Here is a 24,305-nt window from a genome sequence, read left to right as displayed (position 1 = left end):
ATTTCCTCATATTTGGTTCGTTCCTTTTTATTACCATGTTTTCATCTCTATCACCCTTTCTCCCCAACACACACACACACAGTCCATCTATCATCAACTCCCCTGGAAAGCAACCTACATTCACTTTTAACCCTATCCAACCTCCATACTACTACTACATAGTGACTTTTCCAAAATGCAAAGGTCACTCCCACCCACACACACCACATTTTGCATAAAGCTTTCAATATTTTCCCAATGCTTTAGAATAAAGTCCAAAATCTTCGACATGGCCTACAAGGCATTGCACAGTCTCATTCCTACATATCCTTCTGGCTTTATCTCATATCTCTCCCTTCCTCACTGTTCTCCAGAAACCCTGGCTTGTTCCAGTTCCTCATATATGCCATGCTCCCTCCCAGATAGACTTTTACATGCCATTCTCTCTACTTGGAATGCCCTACCCCCTTAGCACACTGATATTTTTCTGAATCTTTAGGACTCAGGTCAAACATCACTTCCTGAGGGTGTAGTGGGTGAGAAATCTTGATTCTCCTTTGATCTTAGAATAGGATTTTTAGGTAATGCGTGAATGAGCCAAAAGGCTCTTGAGTAGGGGACAAGAGTCCACAGATAAGTTTGGCAAAAGCCATCTAATCAATTCTAATCACTGTTTAGGGATGTGATTGTGTACTTGACTGTTTTAGGTTGCTGGTTTGATTCCGGCTTGAATGACTATTGACTATTTAACCTACTCAAGGGTTAAGATCCCCTTACTGGTCATCTTTAAAAAAAAAAAAAAAAAAAAAAGATATCTTAAGGAACTATTTGAATGCTGTTTAAATACGCTAAAGAAATTGCTGGAAGAAGTATGTGAAAAAGAAAATGTTTACTAAGGGCAAGCTGTCTGTTGGTGGATCGGCTTAGCTTTTTACAAATTGCATTCTGGAATGTCACATTGCTAATTTTACTGCTATTCCTAGTTTTAGTTGTTTAAAGCTATACTTAGCTATAATTGCCTTTTGTAACACTGCCTGTTTTTATGTCCTTTGATGACTGAATCAACTGATTTTTCTTGTGAAACTTCCTTGTCTTGTCAATAAAAAAAAAGGCTGATTTTGGATCGAGGCTGCTGCTCCCCTGATAGGTGGCAGTCCCTCCAGGCCTCACTGATGTTACCTTGAGTGAATTCTTTCTTTCTGTTTTTCATCTTGGTTACACAGAGGGAAGTGTAACATGAGGGAAAATTCCTATTCCTCAAAGCTCAAAGCACTATATATCATTCCTTTATTACATATCTGCAGTTACAAAGATTATTTGTATTAATAAGTTTCCTCAACTAAATGATAAACTCCTTGAGTGCAGCTATAGTGTTCATTTTTCGTCATGTATCCCTCACCCTTTTCCCAAAGCCTGACACATAATAGGCTCTCAAAAATTAATTGAATATATGCATGAACAAATGAGATTACTTTGAATAGAGATGATACTGGATGCCAAACAAATGGATAAAAACACCAAAAACAGAGTCATGGTACAAAGGAGACCTGGGGCAACCTAAACTTAAAAGATGGGCAGAAAAAGTCAGGGGGAATGGAAAGTTATTGTTTTACATGGGTACAGAATTTCTACATGGGATGATGAAAAAGTTTAGAATGGGATGATGAAAAAGTTTAGAATGGGATGATGAAAAGTTCTGTCCACCTGAAGAGGGACAGTGGAGACAGTTGCATAGTACTGTACATGTATTTAATGCCACTGAATTGTACCTTTAAAAATGGTAAAAATGGGAAATTTTGTTATGTAAATTTTACCATATTAATAACAATAATAATAATAATAAAATGATGGGCAGAGAAGGAAGAACCTTCAAAGAAGACTGAAAAGAAAATGACAGGGAGGGTAGGAGGGTAAAAAGATAGTGTGCTATCACCAAAAAAAAAGAGAAGAAAATTTTAGGAACAAGCAGTAGTGCACTGCAGAGGCTGAGTGTGACAGAGCAGAAACTGCTCTGCTAGAATACAATACCTAAGTTCGAAGGAAGCTTTGCCTTATCAAAAAATACATTTAAAAATCAATCCTCTTAGGGAAAGGGGTACTTAGTACTACAAAGTTCAAACTTCCAATACCCAAGTTATATTTTCCCTTAAAATTTTAATGTATGTATTTTAAATATAATTATATTTATAGTTATAGTGCTCTGTACATATAGTTATATAACTTAAACACTGTTAAAAATAGATTCAGTACTTTATTACACCTAGTTCTGGTACAAGAGTAACTGCCTCTCTTACACATTCCTATGATCTTCAATACTCTTGTTATAATGAAGCAAAAAGACACTCAAAATTGCTATTTTTGAGGTGCAATAGCTTGCTTTCCTCCCTCAAATCCAGGTTGCTAGTTACCAATTATTAATAGCAGTGTTTTTGGTTTTGGGGGGCAACTGACCATTAAGGAGATCCAAACCCTTTACCTTGGTGTTATCTACACCATCCAATTACTAACTGTTCTTATTCCTTAGGATGTTCAAGACAGGGATTGGCAAACTATAGAATGCAGGCCAACTCTATTGTCAGGCTCTTCATCCTGTTGGTGACGTCAATTGTAAAGCTACGTGACCATGCCAGCTGTCGAGCTCCTTTACCTGCCGGTAATCCTGCCCTGACTGGGCCAATTGTCAAGCTAGGGCTGGGTCTGGAGCTCACTGACCTCTCAAGCCCATTGTCCAGACTGGGTCACAAACCCTTCATATGCCAGGCGGGGTCACCAGACCCCACACACTCCAGGCTGGGTCCCCAGACCCCTCACATGCAGGTCTATGAGCTGGGTAACTAGCAAACAGGTCCTGGGAAGCTGTAGGTTGGAAAGAATGGCTGCATACGTGGCAGCCGCCTGAGGCACTAAACTACAGCCAAGGTGGCAGTGCCGCAGGCACACTAACTGCACCCACACACAACCTATTAACAGCAGATGCTCGGCAAGATTCTGAACATTTGAGAGGCCCTGACCATTTTCCTATATTTTCCCAACATCTATCTAGGCCAATACCTGTTTTTATAAATAAAGTTTTACCGGAACACAGCCATGCCCATTCATTTACGTATTGTCTATGTACTATAAGGGCAAAGTTAAGTAATTGCAAGAGAGATTTTATAGATCACAAAGACTACACTGTTTACTCTGTTTAATCTAGCTCTTTACAGAAAACGTTTGCCAACCCCTATTTTACATGTTTTATTTATTTATTGTCTGACGACTCCTGTGAGAATATAAGCTCCAGGAAAGAAGGGATTTTTTGGTCTATTGTATTCATTGCTATATCCTCAGAGTTGAGAAAAATGTCTAGTATAGTAGGTTCTCAACATATACTGTTGAATGAGGAAAATTCCTAAGTTAATTGTAAATTATGCTTATTTCTTTTCTTTTTTTTTTTTTTGTCTTTTTTCGTGACCAGCAACGGATTGCAACCCTCAGTGTTGCGCCCGTACCAGACCGGGACCGGCCACGGGATCGCAACCCTCGGTGTTGCCCCCGCTCCTCGCTCAGCCAGTGAGCGGCCGGTCTGTATGTGGGATCCGAACCCTCGGCGGGAGCGCCGCCGCACTTCTCAAGCAGCGCACTGTAGCAGTGCGCCACCGGGCCGGCCCAAATTATGCTTATATTATTTCTAAGGTGAGATACTAAGAGTATTGGAAAACTATTCCTAGAAATATTCTTAATAAATATCTAAATAGTATCATCTAACTGTAATTGGTTAGAAAATTTCCAGTTGTTTCAAACTGTCCACAATCTTGTCTACATATTTCTAATAATCTTTTATGAATATAACTTAAATCAAGCTCCAGAGTATAATTCTAAAAAACAAGTTGATATTCAGACAAAACATTTTAAAAATTACACAAAGGCTAATTTTTCAAATGGGCTTCTTTACACACACTTTCAAAGCTGCTTTTTCAAAAGGGCTTCTTAAACACACACACTTTAGTGTTAAAAGACTCAGATTCAGAAGCTCTGTAATCACATCTTATTTGCATATAATAACCATTACTCCCTACAGCCAAACTTCACTTTACTGCAGAACAATTTAACCATTTAGCTAGTCTCCCTCTGCTCCCCCAGACCATTTTCAGCTTAAACTCTTAACCACAGAGCACATATTTCTATAATAAAGCCAAAATAAGCAATTTTAAGTACATGGCTGCCAAGTAAATGCAAAGCTAAAAACAAAAACAAAATCTATGCAAGATAACTAATCATGTATCAATCCCTTTACTACCTTAGTATTTCAGAAAATAGTAACAGTCTTAAGAGATCGTGAGAAATACCAAGAAAAAGTGAATAGTATTTTTCCTACATTTCTACCCACACTGGAATGCTACATTAAATGCCATCAATACCCACAGAGACATTATGTCAGCTTTGTGAACGCTATTAAACAAAAACAGCATAACAAGGCCGGCCCGTGGCTCACTCGGTAGAGTGCGGTGCTCATAACACCAAGGCCACGGGTTCGGATCCTATATAGGGATGGCCGGTTTGCTCACTAGCTGAGCGTGGTGCTGACAACACCAAGCCAAGGGTTGAGATCCCCTTACCGGTCAGGGTTCGGATCCTATATAGGGATGGCCGGTTTGCTCACTAGCTGAGCGTGGTGCTGACAACACCAAGCCAAGGGTTGAGATCCCCTTACCGGTCAGGGTTCGGATCCTATATAGGGATGGCCGGTTTGCTCACTAGCTGAGCGTGGTGCTGACAACACCAAGCCAAGGGTTGAGATCCCCTTACCGGTCAGGGTTCGGATCCTATATAGGGATGGCCGGTTTGCTCACTAGCTGAGCGTGGTGCTGACAACACCAAGCCAAGGGTTGAGATCCCCTTACCGGTCATCTTTAAAAAAAAAAAAAAACAAAACAGCATAACAGCAATTTAAACCTACAATGTCAAGTAAAAAAAGAAAAACATAACAAAGAAGGGGAAGGAATACATTTACTAAGCACCTACGGAAGCCAGAAAATATGCTAGTCTCTTTCAAACACTATCATCTAATCTTTAAAATAACCTTTCAAGGTTCCTCATTTTTACGAGAAAACTGAGCTCACCTAAGTTAAATAATGCGAAGAGTCACAAATAAGTGCTAGAGTGAGAAAGAGGTCTCTCTGGTTCTCCACCTGTATTTTTCTACCACATCAGAGCTTCCCTCAGATGTGGTTCGTATGTGAGATGATTTTAGATTACACCGAAGATTTTTTATTTTAGTAGTTATTTGTTTTAACTTGCATTAGAAAAAACATCACATAAAGCCCATTATTTCATGGACATTATTCTTTAGGATGAAGCTAAATAAAAATGAGGAGACTGCTTTAAAAAGCTATTAAGTAAATGATAGAACAGGATTATGTGAACATGACAAAAATTCTCATGGAGGTACTCACAAAGAGATTCGAAAAATGCTTCGATTTTGAATAGCCTTCTTAAAAACACATCGCTCAACACATTTATCTGTTTTCTGGTTAAAGAATGCAAAGAGATGAATTTACAAGTAAAATTATAGACATACCTGACATAGTTTGATCAAGTTTGTGGATAAGAGACTTTTTAGCACATTCAACATCAGGACTTGGGTAATCCAAAACTTGCCTGCACCAAACTAATGGACTAACCGATTTCTGCACTGGTGTAAGTTTTTTCTTTGGTGATGAATACAGCCTAGAGGAAAACAACAAAAACAAAAGGGTACAATTCATTATTAAGCATGAGGTTAAAAAATAGGGATCCTTTTGGATAGATTTAAATTGAAGGGGAGACAATAAAAGTAGTGATGTTTAAAATCACCCATATTTACTTAGTGCACAGGAAAAAAATGAGTCTATAATAATCAATATAAACCCAAATCTCAAGTACTAAACAAACCCAAATGAGGCATTCCTAAACTGTACTTTATTTTTCTCTTTTACTCTCATTACTAAAACCATGAGGAAACATCTGCCTTTACAACAGATTATTGTGTTTTCAATACTACTTGACTAATTCCCTACTATAGCCACATGATTAAATCCAGTCTAGAAAGCAGGAGGAGGAGCTAAATACCTTGCTCTCCACCTCCCATTTCCCTTCCCACCACAAACTCACACAAAAATTCACCATTAGTAATTCACTCCTTTTAGCTAAGCAGTATCTACTCTGTAGTCCTTTTTTCAAACAATGGTATGTCTGAGAAAAGCAGTACTTTAAATCCTTAATAAGATAATGTGAATCAATTTATGAAATTACTTCAGTTTCAGAAAAGAAACAGACTATTTTATAAATTCATGGAGAAGTTATATAGAAGGAAAATGTGAGAAGATAGAGGATCTTTAAATTTAAATTTCCTACGTTGTAATTTTTCTTCAGATTAGTCCAGATTATGTCAGTTGTTATTGAAAGTGTGATTCCATATGAAAAATGTTTATAGTTACTTGATTTCTAACTAAGGTAGTTTTCAAATTAAGACACTTTAAGTGCAATTTATGAAGTAAACTAATAGATCTGCAACATAACCAGCACCACTTCAGACAAGCCAAAGTACAAAATGGTGCCGCCCCCCCTCCTCCCCTCCCCTCTCCCCCTCTCCCTTTACAAGAAGCCTCCTGACTTAGAAACAAGTTTCTGGCTTCTGCATCCGTGCAGTTCTCCACCCAGTTACATCAACCTAATGGTCCCTCCCCCAGTACATTTCGCGCCCAAAAGCTAATATAAACTCTCGCAAACCTATTGTTGGGGCTGTCCACCATATTCAGGGCAGCCATGGGCCCTGTGCCACTCTGAGTACAGCCCAGCAGATTTCTTTATTTAATAAAGCTTGAACGGTACCCGGCATCTCGGCTCACTTTCTTTCATAAACAAAATTATGCTTCAATATATCTACATAGTTAAATGTCTCAATAAGGCAAGGAGTTAATAATTTCACATTTTACTTTAACCAAATTAGGGCAATAATATGAAGTGTTGTTCCAGTGTAAATATTTAAATAAACATATCTTTGGGCCGGCCCATGGCTCACTCGGTAGAGTGCAGTGCTGATAACACTAAGGCCACGGGTTCGGATCCCATATAGGGATGGCCGGTTAGCTCACTGGGTGAGCGTGGTGCTGACAACACCAAGTCAAGGGTTAAGATCCCCTTACCGGTCATCTTTTATAAAAAAAAAAATAAATAAATAAAAATAAAATAAAATAAAATAAAATAAATAAACATATCTTTTACAGTACCAGAACAGACAAACTACTTTAGTGGCAATATGTATCTTTTCCATCCCTTCTCTCTTCTTCCCTATCTATAATTTAGGTCTATCACTCATGCATTATTTAGCTTTGATCAAGATAATCAAGACTAAAAGGGTAAATGATCTTTTATTTAGTCCACAATCCACATTCATTTGGGCAAAAATATTGAAATAGAATCTCAATTTATGAAATACCTTACTAACAATTCAAAATGAAATTAACGGGGTTCATTCTCTCTCCAACTTAAACACTGCAAATGTTCCATAACAAATCTCTACCTTAGCATCTCCACTTCAAAAATTGTGGTAGCTTTTATATACTGAAACTCTATGTTAGCAAATGTTTAGGAAACTAAACCTCCACAGATGAATAATAAACATTAATAAAACTACTTTAGGATATTATCACCACTCTTTCAACATGTAACTTTTCCCTACACTGGCTGGTTTTACATAATTTACCCACACAACTCACTTACTTAGTATTCAATTCCTCTACTGCTGGCTATACAACTCATTTTAAAAAGTACAAGGAACATGGGTGAGCCTCAAAAACACCATGCTCAGTGAAAAAAGCCAGACACAAAAGAACACATATTGACATGTTGTAAGATTCCATTTATACTAAATGTCTAGAAAAGGACATGGAGCAAAAAAGTAGACTGCCGAGGGCTGGAGGTGGGAACAGGGATGGGGGTTTCTTTTCAGGGTGATAAAAATATTCTAAAATCAGATGGTAGTCATGATTGTGGTAACTGGTTTAATGATTGTAGATATACTAAGCTCATTGAATTATACAATGAATTTTGTAAATCTTATGGTATATAAATTACACAGGTATGGGTATATTTTATGGTACGCAAATTATATCTTGATAAAGCTGTTTTTAAAAGTTGCTAGGTGGTCTTAGCATCTTTAAAAATACAGAAACTACTATGAAGTAAATGAATAAAACATCAATAATTCAAAATCAATTAAACTAAAACATCATCATCTCCCCCTACTCACCATGAATCCCCCATGGTATCTTTCTTCCCTGTTTTTGTCAATAGCACTATAATTCTCTCAGTAACAAAAGCTGAAAACATAAAAGTAAATTTAGATTCCTTCATCTTTTTTATCTCCTACTCCCCTCACTGAGTCCTGCTGATCCAACCTTTAAATACTACGTTTTCCCCTTATTCCTATATTTATTCCCCTACTTGGCAATAGAGAATGCTTTTTCTTCCCATTAGCAGAAAAAAGTCAGTGGAGCATCTTGTCCATACCTAGATTGATGAAAAGGGAGAGAATAAATGAACAACCTCTGAGTACATCAACAATCTCTATCACTCTATCCTTATCCTCTTATTTCACTACTCCAAGTCTAGAAATGAGGGCTCTGGCCCACATGATATTTGTACAACATAATTCTTTGGTCAGGCAACCGTTGGTTAAGGTTTCAAAGTACTTCTAAACCTGCCAGAGGACACATGAGCTGGGGTGTATCACATAGCTGGATCCACCTTTGGCAGAACCAAGTCCTTGAATTAAAAAACAAAACCCAAATAAAAATATTTATAATAACTATATGAGGGTACTTCAAAAAGTTTGTGAAAAAAACAGAATTATAAGATAATATGAAAGAGAGTGTGGTGTTGATAACATCCAGATCAAGGGTTCAGATCCCTGTACTGGCCAGCCACCACAAAAATAGATATATAGGTAGATAGACAGACAGACAGACAGACGGACAAGTCTTACTGAATTTAAAAGAATGGAAATTCTTCAAAGTATGTTCTGTGAGCACAATGGAATTAAATTAGAAATCAACGAGAAAGAAATTTAGTAAATCCCAAATATTTGAAAACCAAACAACACACTTACAAATAACAATAGGCCAAAGAAGATATCACAAAGGAAATTAGAAAATATCTTAAACTGAACAAAAAAACACAACATACTAATAGCTGTGATGAAGCTGAAGAAGTACTTAGAGAAAAATTTATAATTTTAAACACCTATATCAGGAAAGCAAAGATAACTCTTAATAATCTAAGCTGTAAAAACTAAAATAAGAGCAAATTAAATCCAAAGCAGTCGGAAGGAAGGAAAATATAAAGATTACAGTAGAAATAAGAGAAATAGAAAACAGAAAAACATTTTTGAAAAATGAAACCAGTTTGTTGTTTGGAAAAAAAAAAAGGATAACTCCTGCATATAGAAAATCCTTTGTTAGCATCTTCAAAACAAAAAAACCTAGCATAATAAATGCGTTTAGCATGGTCACAGGTACAAGATCAGTAAGTGAAAACTCAAATGTACTTCTATACACTATAAATGAACAACTCAGATATGGAATAAATGTAACAATTTCATTCACAATAGCATCAAAATGAATAAAACACTTAGAAATAAATTTAACAAAGTGCAAGACTTATATACTGCAAACTACAAAACATTACCAAGGGAAATTAAAGACAAATAAATGGAGAGAAACATTGTTTATAGATCTGAACACTTTATCATTGCCAAGATGTCAACTCCTCTAAAATTAATCTATAGAATCAACACAATCCCTAGAAAACCTCAGCAGGCATTTTTACATAAATTAGCAATCTGATCTTAATATTTATGTGAAAATATAAAGGGCAAAATGGCCAAAATAACTTTTAGAAAGAAAAATACTTTTTAATTTCAAAATCTCTGATGTTGCCCTCTTTCAATCCATTCTATACACTGCGGCCAAAGTGTTTTCTGAAATACTAATCTAACTTTATTAATACTCCTCCTCTAAAAATTCTGTGCCAATTTCCTTTTGCCCTTAGGACATTTTTTTCAAAAATGGTCCCCACAGCTCTTGAGACCCGACAGATGATCTAACTGTTGCAGTACTTCTTTAGCTTCATTTCTCACCTTCCTCCACCATCCAAATCTAAATAACAGTCATATGAAACTAATTTCTATTCCTGGAAAGCCCAACACTTGCTTCTAGGTCATTTGCGCACATTGTTCCCCTTGCCTGAAACTAGTTCTATTCCACTCTTTGCTTACCTCATCATCCCCTGCCCAACTTCACCCAGCTCATTTCTACTTTCTTCTGGGTCTCAGTTTAAATGCCAATTCTTTAGAAAAACCTTCCTTGAACATCTCTAGTAAGACTATCTTAGGTGTCCCTTCAATTTACAACATATTGAAGCAAGGTGTTTTAACAAAGTATCTCTATAGTCAATTAGATATGCCCTATCAAAAAGGAAATTCCACCCTAACCCCCATTCTTTTTTTTTTTTTTTTGTCTTTTCCGTGACCGGTAAGGGGATCGCAACCCTTGGCTTGGTGTCGCCTGAACCGCGCTCAGCCAGTGAGCGCACCGGCCATCCCTCTATAGGATCCGAACCTGCGGCGGGAGTGCACCACAGGGCCGGCCCCTAACCCCCATTCTAATTACAAGAGACTTAACTTTATTCATTTTTGTCCTGTCTAAATTTTTTGAGTTGCTATTTATAATCTGAAGACATTAAAAAAAAAAAAAAGTGTTGGAGGCAATAAAAATGCTACAACATGGATAAATCTCAAAAAACATTATACTAAGTAAAAAAAAGCTAGTCACAAAACACCAGATATTGTATGATACCATTTATATGGAATGTCTAGAATAGGAAAATCTATGAGCCAGAAAGTTGATCAGTGGTTGCCTAAGGATGGGAGAGGAGGTGAAGAGAAGAGGAATGGGAAGTGACGACTAATGAGTACAAGGTGTCTTTTGGATATATGTTGAAAATATTCTAAAATTAAATTATGGTGACAGCTGTACAATGCTGTAAATAATCATTGAACACTAAAAACCACAGTACACTTTAAACAGGTGAATTTTATGGTATATAAATTATATTTCAATAAAGCTGTAAAAATCTGTTAGAAATAAATTGGCCTTTCAGGATATTGCTTTTTCCCTTAGAAGAATCACTACAAAGAAACTAAACACCATTAAATATAATTTATGTGCACTATTAAATACTGAAAGAACTATTAGAAATGTAATTAAGGATATGACTACTACGACACAGCAATAAATAATAAGCCATGTTTTGGCCTATATATCATACATACCTATATAATACAGTGATAAAAAAAAAACCTAAGAATATAACTATTTTTTTTAAAGTGTAACAACTTTCAGTAATACAGAGATATACAAATGTAAGAAGTGATAATAAACTCCCGCCTCCTACCAAAACTATCCCCCAAAGTTATTTACAGTTTGGAGTATGTCTCTCCAGACTCTTCTTTGCATATATAGAGTAGACATATAATTAAATGACAGAGACCTGAAAGGAGACTAGAGTTACTCTGCTGAATTTATGGTAACCACACTAATCACTTTTCATAATGTAGTCAGTTGAAAGTAGGCTACTAAAGCTAAGGACAACAAAGACTTAACTTTAGGGTAAAAATAAAACTTACAGTCGTCCCTTGATATCCATGGATTGGATTGGTCCAAGAATCAACTGTACATTAAAACTGTTACTGAAATTTCTTTAGATTGGTGTGCAAGATTTTTTCAGGCCAAGGAAAATAATCAAACTTTAATACATCAAAATCATTCCTTTCTACCTATTCAATGAATAAGGCATATTCAAGGCAAAAGAACAGAAACTGTCTTCACGAAGTTTAAATATCTGTTCAAATATGTGAATTAACACTGACTTAAAAAACCATGAACCCTAACCCGAACCCTAACCTGAACCCTAACCCTAACCAGGATTGCTCCAGAAACTGTGCTCTTAACTATAATACTTAACTGCTTTTTCAAACCCTATTACAACCCCAAATCACAACTCAATTGAAGAAAAACATCTTCAGTTCATATATACAGTAAGAGTCTTTTGAACTTTTAGATTGATCATATTGCCATTTTACTACTGAATTATATTTGGCCCACTACCTGACTAAAAGGCATATAATACTATATTTATATGAACATAAACAATATACCCTTCTGGTTTTTGGAAGAAAATCACAGTATTATCAACAATACCGGTAATTATTAGCAAGGTATGGAGAAACAAGTTAAGAATATTGTAATAGTCTATACTTGGTGAGATGGAAGCCTAGACTAGAGTGAGGCCAGTGAAAACGAAAAGGAAGGGATGGATTTGATCTTTCCTCCCAAATACTCTAGTAAAAATCCCTCCTTGTTCAGCCAAACTGACCAAATAAATTTATTCACTTCATGCATAATGGATGGTTAAACCCACAGATGTCTTTGTTCATAGCTATTTTTAATATATATATACGTATATACACATATGTATATATACACATATGTATACATATATACACATGTATACATATATGTACATATGCATACATATACATATATGTACACATATACACATATGTATACATATACATATATGTACATATATACACATATGTATATATACACATATGTATACATATATATGTACATATATACACATGCATACATATATGTACATATGCATACATATACATATATGTACATATATACACATATGTATACATATACATATATGTACATATATACACATATGTATATACATATACATATATACACATATGTATATATACATATACATATACATATATACACATATGTGTGTATATATACATATACATATATACACATATGTGTGTATATATACATATACATGTATATATATATTAAAAGAATATATACGTATAAAAGAATTTCCTTTCCATTACTTCAAGGCCAGTTTAAGACTTACCTTTTTCATGAAGCTTTCTAACTGTCAGAGTTCTTATGACTATTTCTTATATTAACACAGTGCTCCATCCATAGTGGGTATTTTCTACGGTGACCATTCATTCCAGTTTACCCACGTTAGTCCTAAATTAAACCTGTTGTCCTGGCATCCCATCGGATTAGCGCTCCTATGACTCTCAAATAGTCTCCAGGTTTGTACAATAAATTACACAATCACTTCAGTTATTCACAATTTTCAGAGCAGTACTACTTTTGATTTAGAAAACATAAATGGAGCAAAGTAACTAGAATATGGTACTTACTACTGCAAGACGGCACTAGATATTTCTGGTCAAGTTGACATCCACCATTACTATCCAAGGCAAAGGTTCCTAACCTTAGGGTGATTTTGCTCCAGGGACATCTAGCAATGTCTGAAGACATTTTTGGTTGGCCAGGGATGCTACTAGACATTCTACAATGCACAGGACAGCCCCCACAACAAAGAATTATCTGGTCCAAAGGTCAAGGTTGAGAAATCCTCCTTTACGATTATCCTTATATAAGAGAGTTAAGATCAAAATGACATTTTTAAACAATGTGGATGTTTTTAAAGAAGAATTAAACAACCTTAGTTCGGGCTGGCCCAGTGGCGCATTGCTACAGTGCGCCGCTTGGGAGCGTGGAGGCGCTCCCGCCAAGGGTTCGGATCCCACATACAGACCGGTTCCCACTCACTGGCTGAGCGAGGTGCGGGTGCAACACTGAGGGTTGCGATCCCGTTGCCGTCCCGGTCCGGTATGGGCGTGACACTGAGGGTTGCGATCCGTTGCCGGACACGAAAAAAGACAAAAAACAAACAAACAAACAAAACAACCTTAGTTCCTTCTTAGGTAAATGGCCTGATCTATAATCATTTAGCTTGATATGATGGTTTTCATGCAACCTATTAGAAGTAGTTGGGATAAAAAGGAAAAAATATCAATGTGCACTCAATATTTTGGTTTTAATTCACGTTTTGCCATGTGCTTTGGGGCACGAAAGGTGGGCAGAGCTCACAGGCTGTGTTTTAGCCAATAAAGGTAGCTGTGACTTCTGTTTTCACTTACATACTATAGACACACTAATCTTTAAAAAGCACCATTTTGTTAAGAACATTCCAATACTCAAAAAACTTTCTCCCAGATTTCACAGGCCATCCACAGTATGGTCTCCAACCCAATGATTCAATTTTATTTCTCACTTCTTCCCTAACAAACTTCACTCCAGCCCAGTATCTTCACAGGCCTTCACCCTACCCTACTCAAAACGCAACACTCATTCTTTTACCTATGCTTTTTGATTCTGATTCTTAAAACCTACATACTTTCACAAGATCAGTTTTACTACTAAAAAACAAACACAACAGGAGTCAACATGCAGTGTGCTTTGGCTAGTACAAGTCATTAGCATAAGAAGTAGTGTATTATCATAACTCAATCCATTTATATTAAGATAGTACTTAATTCTGCCATTTACTGCCTGAATTGTCTTTTAAAAAAATATGTCAAATTACACTAATTTATAGATATAGTTATACATTCCTAGCAGAAGGGCAAGGAGGCAGGGATCTAGGTAAGTGCAGGGAGATAACAAGTAGTCCTTTTGGGTTTCCAGGGATTTGTATGCAGGGTGGTCCCAAAAATGGGACTGAGGAGGAATAGCAATATCAGTGATCCAGAAGGATCATGGGATGTGAGCTATATAGTTTTGGGCTTCCTTACATGATATTTCTGGAATATAAAGAAGTTTCATTTATTTCATGAAATCAGATGACAAGATTTTAGACAAATTTGATAAACTTTTTAATGTTGTGCCTGTGAAATTTCATTTTTAAAATGCAAAATTAAAAACAGGAATAATAGATCAGAAGATCATACGCATCAGCTGACTTGGGTACCAGTTTTATCAAAAATGCATGTCCAAAATTATTGGAACCAAAATTTCTTCATCTGTGATATACAGTCTTAACTACCACTAAGTAACAGAGAAAGCACCAATGACTTTTAATGTATTATGTTATATTAAGATCCCTCCAGGACCACAGGACGATGAAACTGACTTAAATTTTATCAATAGGATTTCTTAAATTATAACAACAGAAAATTTGGAAACCACAACCAGAACAAATTAGATTAAAACAAAGTACAAAGTAATCCTACCAAAATAGTCACAATTTTGGATAAATTTAAAACTGATTTTTAACATCAGACACTAGTTCTAGACAGTATATTCTTCTTTAAGTCATCATGGGAGAGTACAGATTCAATACTGCCATTATTCAGAACATGTGTGAAATTCCTCATCTGTAATTGGCATAAGGGTCATGCAAGAAAGTTAGCCTCATTATTTTATAGCTTTACCTCATTCTAATCTAACATCACTGACAATCAGATTGATTTCAATTTAATTTAATGTAACTGAACTCTTACTACACACTACTTACTGTGATTCTGTTTAGAAATGTAAAGATAAATAGGATACTGTCCCTCTGCTTAAACTGATCATGATCTAGACTAGACACATCAAAGTATAAGATTGTTGTGTTAAATACATTTTTTAAAAGGACATATAAACAGTGATAGGTTAACAAGTGAAAAATTTAGGAGAATTCTACAAAGGAAAGAAAATCTAAGTTGGGCCTTGAAAAAGAAAGATTTTGGTAAGAGGACGAGGAGAAAAAAGGCACTGTAGGCAGAATAAAACATCAACAGCTGAAAGGCATGAATGTTCATGAAGTGTTCTGGCAAAAGCAAGTAAATCTAGGGAAAATTATTGTTATACTGCTAAAGACTTCTAAGTACAGTCACATACCACATAATGATGTTTCGGTCAACAACAGCCTGCATATATGACAATGGTCCCATAAGATTATAAAGGAGCTGAAAAATTCCTATTGCCTAGTGACTTCTCAGCCATCACAACATCGTGGCACAATGCATTACTCACATGTTTGTAGTGATGCTGGTATAAACAACCTTATTGCACTTCTAGTCATATAAAAGTAGAGCACATACAATTATGTACAGTACATCATACTTGATAATGATAATAAACTGTTACTGGCTTATCTTTTTACTGTATAGAGTGTACTCCTTCTGTTTTAAAGTTTCCTGTAAAACAGCATGCCATGTTATGCCAGGAGCAGAGGCATACATGTGTTTACCATGTCTCTTGATTGCATCATTTTCTCTTGTCCTTGATTTAATATCATGTTGTTTTGTTCATCATGCCCCCCAAATTTACACTGGTAATGCTGCCAGTAAGAGACCATACACCCTATAGCATAGATGTGTAGTATACTGTCTAGGTTTGTGTAAGTATACTCAATGATGTTTGCATAATGATGAAATTGTGGAATGATGTATTATTTCTCAGAATATATCCCCATTGTTAAGCAACGCATGACTGTATTTTGCTAACCCATTTTTATTCACTACGCATGATAATGACCTCTAATAGTTTTCAAAACTCAAACCTACCTCAAGAGGAAAAGAAATGGCCACTACAGAGGATATTCAGAGAAACCAGCCATAAACTTAGAAGAAAAACATCTGTGATGCTTCCACTGAAGATCTCTCCCACATATAAGCTTAACACTTAGTCTTGAAGGTATCTTCTGCATCCACAAAGATTGCCATATTTTAATCACAGAAACAGAAATAAAAGAACACTTAAATGTCACCTAATTAAACTTTTTGCTTCTTTGTAACATCCCTTGCCACAGGACCATTCAGCAGTGTTTTGAAGGCTATTTCCAATAGTTTTTTAAGGCAGTCTATATCATTCAAGAACAGCTCTATTAGAAAATTTTTCCTTATATTAAATTAAAATTTGCCTAACTTATTCTCCTTGTTCTAGTGAAGCTCCAGAGTTATATAAAATAAGTCTAATAATCCATCCTTATTAGAGGCCTTCACATATTTAAAAAGTATTCCCTTCCCCAAGCTAAATTATATCTATAGGCTAAATAAATTGAGATCAAATATTCTTGATTAGACATGACTTTCAGGCTTGGTGTGAATCTCAATTTCACTTTTTTAGCTATGTGATTTGGGTTTATCTTCCTTCACCGTAAAAAGGGGATAACACAACACATGCTATAACATGAACGAACTTTGAAAACATAAAGCTAAATCAAATAAGCCAGACACAAAAGGACAAATATCGTATGATTCCACTTATCTGAGGTACCTAGAATAGTCGAATTCATAGACACAGAAAGTAGGACAGTGGTTGGCAGGGGTTAGAGGACATGGGAATAAGGAGTTATTGTTTAATGGGTACACAGTTCCAATTGGGGAAGATGCAAAACTTCTCAAGATGGACAGTGGCGATGACTGCATAACAATATGAAGGCACTTAATGCCACTGAATTGTACACTTAAAAATCATCAACATGGTAAGTTTTAGGTTATATATATTTTACCACAATAAAAAGCCCGGGATAACAATAACTACAACTCAAAATTGCATAGATTAAATGATTTAACATGCATAAAATGCCTTACAAAATACTCAGTATATAAAACATACTCAGACAATAGTGATTGTAATGTTTTACCAAGCATAGAGCCCTTCGTGGCTGAATTCCATTTTTTAAGAAAGCAAGAACTTGCATTATCATGTCTTTCAGTGTTCCCAACATCGTGCTGCACACAGGGGCTTGAAATATTTGTTCCATTAATGAAAAAAATTGAAAGCCATGTTAGAATCACTGGAAAACCACTGCTAAGAAGGGAACAGAACGCTCATCTCGACGTGTAACTTCTGATTCATCTAAAACACACATACATTACTTTAAAGTAACATCTCCTTGGTATACAAGTCTAGAAAACATAAAACTTCCTGAGGTGTTAATCAGTGAATGATTGCCAGACTATTCAGATAAGTGCTGATAATTATACAAATTAAACTGCTTTATTAATCTGGCTCATCAAATTAAATTAAAGGTAAATTTTATCAATAACCCACTACAAAAATCATAGATAAAACAAAGAGGTCACATAATAAATTAACTCTCAGAAGTATAGAGCCATGAGTGAAAAACACACAGTAAAAACCAATACCCACTTATCTTTAAGTTGGGAAAATTTATCAATAAAACCTATTGATGAGAAGTCAGTCTGAGTTTAAAGTGATTTCATAAACTTAAGAGAAAACTGATCTAAAGTAAAATGGATTTAACAGGGAATGAGGAAGTTATCAGATATCCAAACTCAAAAATGTTTAAGAAAAGAATAATCATCTGCCCTGGCCAGCCTGAACACTAAACAGCTTAAAAACAAGAGGGTGGACCACCTGATCTCAAAGTCTATTTCTAATTTCATTTTTCTATAATTTAATTTTCCGCAGAAGTTCCTAGAGACCCTGCAAAGAGCCTGACAACTCATATCGATTTTCCCTAACATCTCTATTCTCAATCTGCTGTCTCTACTCAGATATAGGGGATTTATGTCAATAACAATGAATCCCTCAAAAGTAAGAAAAAGAAGAAAAATAATACAAACTTCTGGATACTAACAACTAATCTGAACTAACAAATACTGATTAGGCAATGCCGTCTCTATGAATATATACATAATGTTAACCTCTCATCTACACTAGTGCAGCAGAGTAGATGAATAAAGAACCTAGAATTCATTTAGACAGTATTTCACAAATGCATTCTCCTTTTGCCCCACAAATATATTCCTTTTCAATTAGTACAGTTCACAGTAGGGATGGAGGAAACAATCTTAAGTGACTTTAAGAGATTGAGAAGTCAGTTCTAACCCTCTCCCCAACAATGAATACTAAGGTTATTGTAAATCATAATGTAGAGATTTTTATGTATTACAAATTCTAGTTTGCTCTTTTATATGAGGCCTTTGAGAAATTCTAATAAAAACCATTAATAAACGATCCTTTCTTTAAGACCCAAGATTGTTTCTTTCCTCAGTAAATGTTTCCCATTTTAGGCAAATTTAATGAAGGAAATGTTAATTTATGGAAAATTAGACTAAAATTATTTTGTTTTACAAAAATGTGAGAGGGCTAGTTCAAAGGTAGTGAGTTATCTTGATTGATTGTTCACAGTCAGTTACAGATCGAACTCCTTGTAATCTTTCCCATGTTCTCACTACTGGACTTGCTTAGTTTAAAAAAAAAAAGTATGGGAGCGTAAGAGTACAAGTACGTGGATCAAAGTACAGACACACTAAAACTAAATTTAACTTTAAAAAATTTTAAATGCTAAATAATTGTAAATGTAGAAATAAGGATAATGTTATGGGAATTAATTACAGTCCAACAGACCAAGGGAGGATATAAATAATGCTACTTACCTAGTAAAAATTTCAATCCTAGTACAAAGAAAAGATGTAACAGTGAAATTACAGTGATATGAGACCTCATCACATATTTTGACATCTGGTGAAAAGCTTATCCTGTATGCCTAAGCAGAACACATTAAGAAATTCTTGATTTGCCTCAACAATTTAACTTCTCAAGAGGCTGGGGAGGAAATGAGGACCTGATCCCTTTTGACTGCCACCCACTAACTGGGGATATGAAAATGATCAAAATGCTGGAAGAAAAGGGCCACTTCAACTCAGAGTTTACAGGAAGAAAATTCTAAACCTAGATGCACAAACCACTTTTTAGGAAGTTCAATCTCAAAACATTCAGTGCACATTTAATGATATTAAAGAATTACTTTTAATTTGAGGGGGAGGTGTGAAACTGGTACTGTGGTTATGTTTAAAAAGAGTCCTTAACTTTTACTACAATATTTATTAACTAAATGATATGACATTTGATATGAAATCTGCTTCAAAATAATCCAGAGGTTTGGAGTTTGAATGGTAGAGATGAACCAAGAATGGCATGAGTTAGTAAGTATTAAAGATTGGTGATAAGTAAGTCGTGGTTCATTTTACTGTTCAGCGTACTTTTGCATTTGTTTGAAATTTTCCAAAACAAAATGTTTTTTTAAAAAAAGAAGGTCGATGCAATGATAGGCATCTGGAAGTAAAATAATACAACGATGATATTGATAACAATAATGAAAGCTAACACTCATACATTTAATTTGTACCAGGCACTAATCTAAATACTTTGCATATTTTACATTTAATTCCACACGGTCAATACAATAATTATCTCTATTTTAGAGATAATGAAGAGGCTGAAGCACAGAAATTAAGTGGTTTGCCCAAGGTCACATAGCTAGCAAGTATGGAAGCAGGAATTCCAACTCTATCTAGATCCAGGGTCATGGCTCTTAGCTACTATGTTCTAGGACTCCCAAGGACTCCAAGGGCTAATGTAGCACAAGAACAATGAGTACAAAAGAAATTTTTAAAAATTACACAAAAAATTAATGAAAATGTACACAGTGCTCAGACTATTAAAGAAAAATGATCAAAAGACTTATGTTAGGGGAACATATAATAGCCAAAGATTAGTAACAGTATGAATCTATTATAAAGAATAACAACAACAAAAAAAACCCCAGATAATTAGAATTCGGTGAGGGTTGAAAAATTTTCAATACAGAATCAGACTGGTTGGAGTCCAATCCTAACTCAGCCATATACCTGAGTGAATATGCCAATTATTTAACCTAAGCTTTCATGTCTTCATCTTTAAAATGGGATTAATAACAGCCCTGAGTTTTAGGTTATTAGGAAGACAGAATACTATATACAAGGTCCTTAGCACAGTGTCTGTCACATACTAATGCAATAAATAATGGTGAGCTTTATTATTAAAAACAAAAGAACAATAAAAATCACATTTAAAGATGTCCATTCTCACCACTTCCATGCAACACTGTACTGGAGTCTAGACAGGGCAATTAGGCAAGCAGATGAAACAAAAGGCATCCAAGTTGGAAATGAAGAAATAAATTTATCTCTAGTTGCAGATGACATGATCTTATACATAAAAATTCCTAAGGAATCTATAAAAAAAATTATTACAGCTAATAAATGAATTCAGCAACATTGGAGGATCCAACATCAATATACAAAAATCAGTTATGTTCCTATTCTAGTAATGAACAATCCAAAAATGAAATTAAGAAAAACAATTTCATTTATAATAGCCCCAAAAAGAATAAAATAACTAGGAATAAAACTAACAAAAGAAGTGCAAGACATATACTAAAAATTACAAAATATAGTGTAATGAACTTAAAGACAACCTGAATGAATGTACATCTAATGCCCACGGACTGAAAGAATCAATATTGTTAAGATCCTGATAGGTAATATCCCCAGATGTGATACAATCCCTACCAAAATTCCAGCTGCCTTTTTGGCAGAAATTTACAAACTGATCCTAAAATTTGTATGGAAATGTCAGGGATCCAAAATAGCCAAAACAATCTTGAAAAATAATAAAATGAGAGACTCACACTTTCCAAATTCAAAACTTACTAAAAAGCTATAGTAATCAAGACTGTGTGGTACTGGCATAAGAACAGACATAGATCAATGGAATAGAATTGTGAGTCCAGAAATAAACCTATACATTTTTGGGCAATTGATTTTTGACAAGGGTGCCAAGACAATTTTAATAGTGAAAGAAAAGTCTTTTCAACAAATGGTACTGGGACAACTGTTTATTCATACGCAAAAAAAATGAAGTTGATCCCCTACCTTACACTAGACAAGAAATCAAAATAGATCTAAGCAAATGTTAGCAAGGATGTGAAGAAACTGGAACCCTTGTGTATGGCTGGAGAAAATGTAAAATGGTACAGCTGCTATGGAAAACAGTATGGCAGCTCCTCAAAAAAATTAAATGTAGAATTAGCATTTGATCCATCAATTCTACTTGGGGGTATATACCCAAAAGAGGTGAGAGCAGGAATTTGAACAGATATTTGTACACCCATGTTCATAGCATTATTCATAACAGCCAAAAGGTAGAAGCAACACAAGTGTCCAACAACGGACGAATGGACAAAGAAAATGTGATTAATATATCACATGAAATACTATTCAGCCTTAAAGAAGGAAACCCTGTTATAAGCTACAACAAGGATGATCCTGGGGACATTATGCTAAGTGAAACATGATAGTCACAAAAAGACAAATGTCACATGACTCCACTTATAGAGGTACCCAGAGTAGTTGAATTCACAGACACAGAAAGTAGAATAGTGGTTGCCAGGGTCTGAGGGCAGAGAAGCGCTGTTGGGTGGGTATAGAGTTTAGTCATTCAGGATGGTTGGGTTCTGGGGATCTGTTGCACAACAATGTACATGTGGTTGACAATATTGTACTATACACTTGGAAACTGCTGGGAAGGTGAATTTTGTGTGTGGTGCTCTTTTGCCACAATTAAAACTATACATATAAATCCCATATTTAAATATGAAAATTATATGTATCATTCAAAATTAGGTTTGGGGAAAAAAAAGACTTAAGAAGTGCTATTTTCTCTTGCCTATTGAGGAAATTCTGACACATACTACAAAATGAACAAATCTTGAAGACACTGTGCTAAGTGAAATAAGCTAGTCACAAAAGGTCAAATATTTTATGAATTTACTTATACAAGGTACACAGAACAGTCAAATTCACGGACACAGAAAGCAGAATAGTGGTTGCCAGGGGCTGAAGGCGGAGGGAATGGGTAGTTATTGTTTAACAGGTATGAAGTTTCAGTCTGAGATGAAAAAGGTCTTGAGACGATGGTGGTGATGGCTGCACAATGAATGTACTTAATGCCACTAAACAGTACAGTTAAAAATAGTTAACATGGTAACCTTTATGTTGTTTAGATATATGTACACACACATATAATATATATATTTTTTATCCCTCTCTCCCCCTACCCAGTGGCAGGGGAAGAGGGCCCTGGCACAGACAAGAAGGACTGTTGTATGTTTAGTGTTTATTTTAAATTAATAAAATATTTTTTAAATGGATCAAAGACTTAAATTTAAGAGCTAAAATTATAAAACTCTCAGTAGAAAAAATAGCAGTAAATCTTCATGATCTTGGATTAGGCATTAGATATGACACCAAAAGCACAAGCAAAAAAAGAAAAAATAGATAAATTGGGCTTCACACCATTAAAATCTCTGTGCTTCAAAGAATTCTATCAAGGAAGTAAAAAGGCAACACAGGACAGAAGAAAACATTTGCAAATCATATCTCATAAGGGATTAACATCCAGAATATATTTTTAAAACTCTTACAACTTAACAATATAAAGACAACGCAATTAGAAAATTGGCAAAGGGTCTGAATGGACATTTATCCAAAAAATATACACAAATAGCCAATAAAGTTTCCGTAGTGTAGTGGTTATTGCATTCACCTCACAAACGGCATATGTACATGAAAAGATGCTCAACATCATTAGTCATTAGGGAAATGCAAATTAGAACCAAAATGATATTACTAGGATGGCAATAATAAAAAAGACAATAACAAGTGTTGACAAAGATGTGGAAAAATGAGAATGCTCATACTCTGCTTGTGGGAATGTAAAATTATGCAGCCACTGTGGAAACCAGTATGGCAGTTTCTCAAAAAGTTAAACACAGAGCTGCCATTTGGAGTAATAACACTTCTAGGCATATATTCAAGAAAAATGAAAATATATGTCCATACAAAAACTTGTAAATAACTGTACATAGCAGCATTATCCATAACAGCCAAAAGGTGGAAACAACCCAAATACCCATCAACTGATGAACGAATAAACAAAATGTGGTAAATCCATACAACAGAATATTGTTCAGACATATAAAGGAATAAAAAAATAAAGGGAATGCTCTGATACAGGCTACAACATGGATAAATCTTGAAATCGTTATGCTAAATGAAGGAAGACAAACACGAAAGGCCATGTATTATTTCCTTTACGTGAAATGACCAGAATAAGCAATTCCATAGACACAGAAAGCAGATAAATGTGGTGCCAATCATATCACATCCCAAAAGATGTAATCCTGAATGCCCTAATCCCTAATGTTGAAATCCCAAAAGATCAAAATCCCTCTAAAGTCTAAAGTCCCCCAAAAATTACAATCCCAAAAGATCAAAATCCTGAAAATATAATCCTGGACAAATAATTTTTAAAATTCTTTAAAAGTTACTTATTTATTTTGGGCTGGCCCGGTGGCGCACTGGATAGTCGGCGGCGCTCCCGTCCAAGGGTTCGGATCCCACATACAGACCGGCTCCCGCTCACTGGCTGAGCGCAATGCGGGCGTGACACCAAGGGTTGCAATCCCGTTGCCGGTCCCCGGTACAGGTGCGACACCGAGGGTTGCGATCCCGTTACTGGTCA

At 35.4% G+C, this 24,305-nt stretch overlaps 1 protein-coding gene across 2 annotated transcripts in view; it reads right to left on the bottom strand.

Moving 5' to 3' along the window:
* SLAIN2 (SLAIN motif family, member 2) overlaps positions 1-24,305 on the bottom strand; it is a 77,293-nt gene that overhangs the window by 47,448 nt on the left and 5,540 nt on the right. For both annotated transcript variants that reach the window (XM_008575465.1, XM_008575463.1), the window contains exon 2: positions 5,540-5,688. In XM_008575465.1, coding sequence (XP_008573687.1) covers positions 5,540-5,688 — 149 coding nt within the window. The remainder of the gene's footprint in view (positions 1-5,539; positions 5,689-24,305) is intronic.

Source organism: Galeopterus variegatus, unplaced genomic scaffold (genome assembly GCF_000696425.1).
Source record: "Galeopterus variegatus unplaced genomic scaffold, G_variegatus-3.0.2 Scaffold1193, whole genome shotgun sequence".
Lineage (NCBI taxonomy): Eukaryota > Metazoa > Chordata > Mammalia > Dermoptera > Cynocephalidae > Galeopterus > Galeopterus variegatus.
The sequence above is the reverse complement of the archived record's forward strand: the minus strand, read 5'-3'. Positions and strand labels throughout refer to the sequence as shown.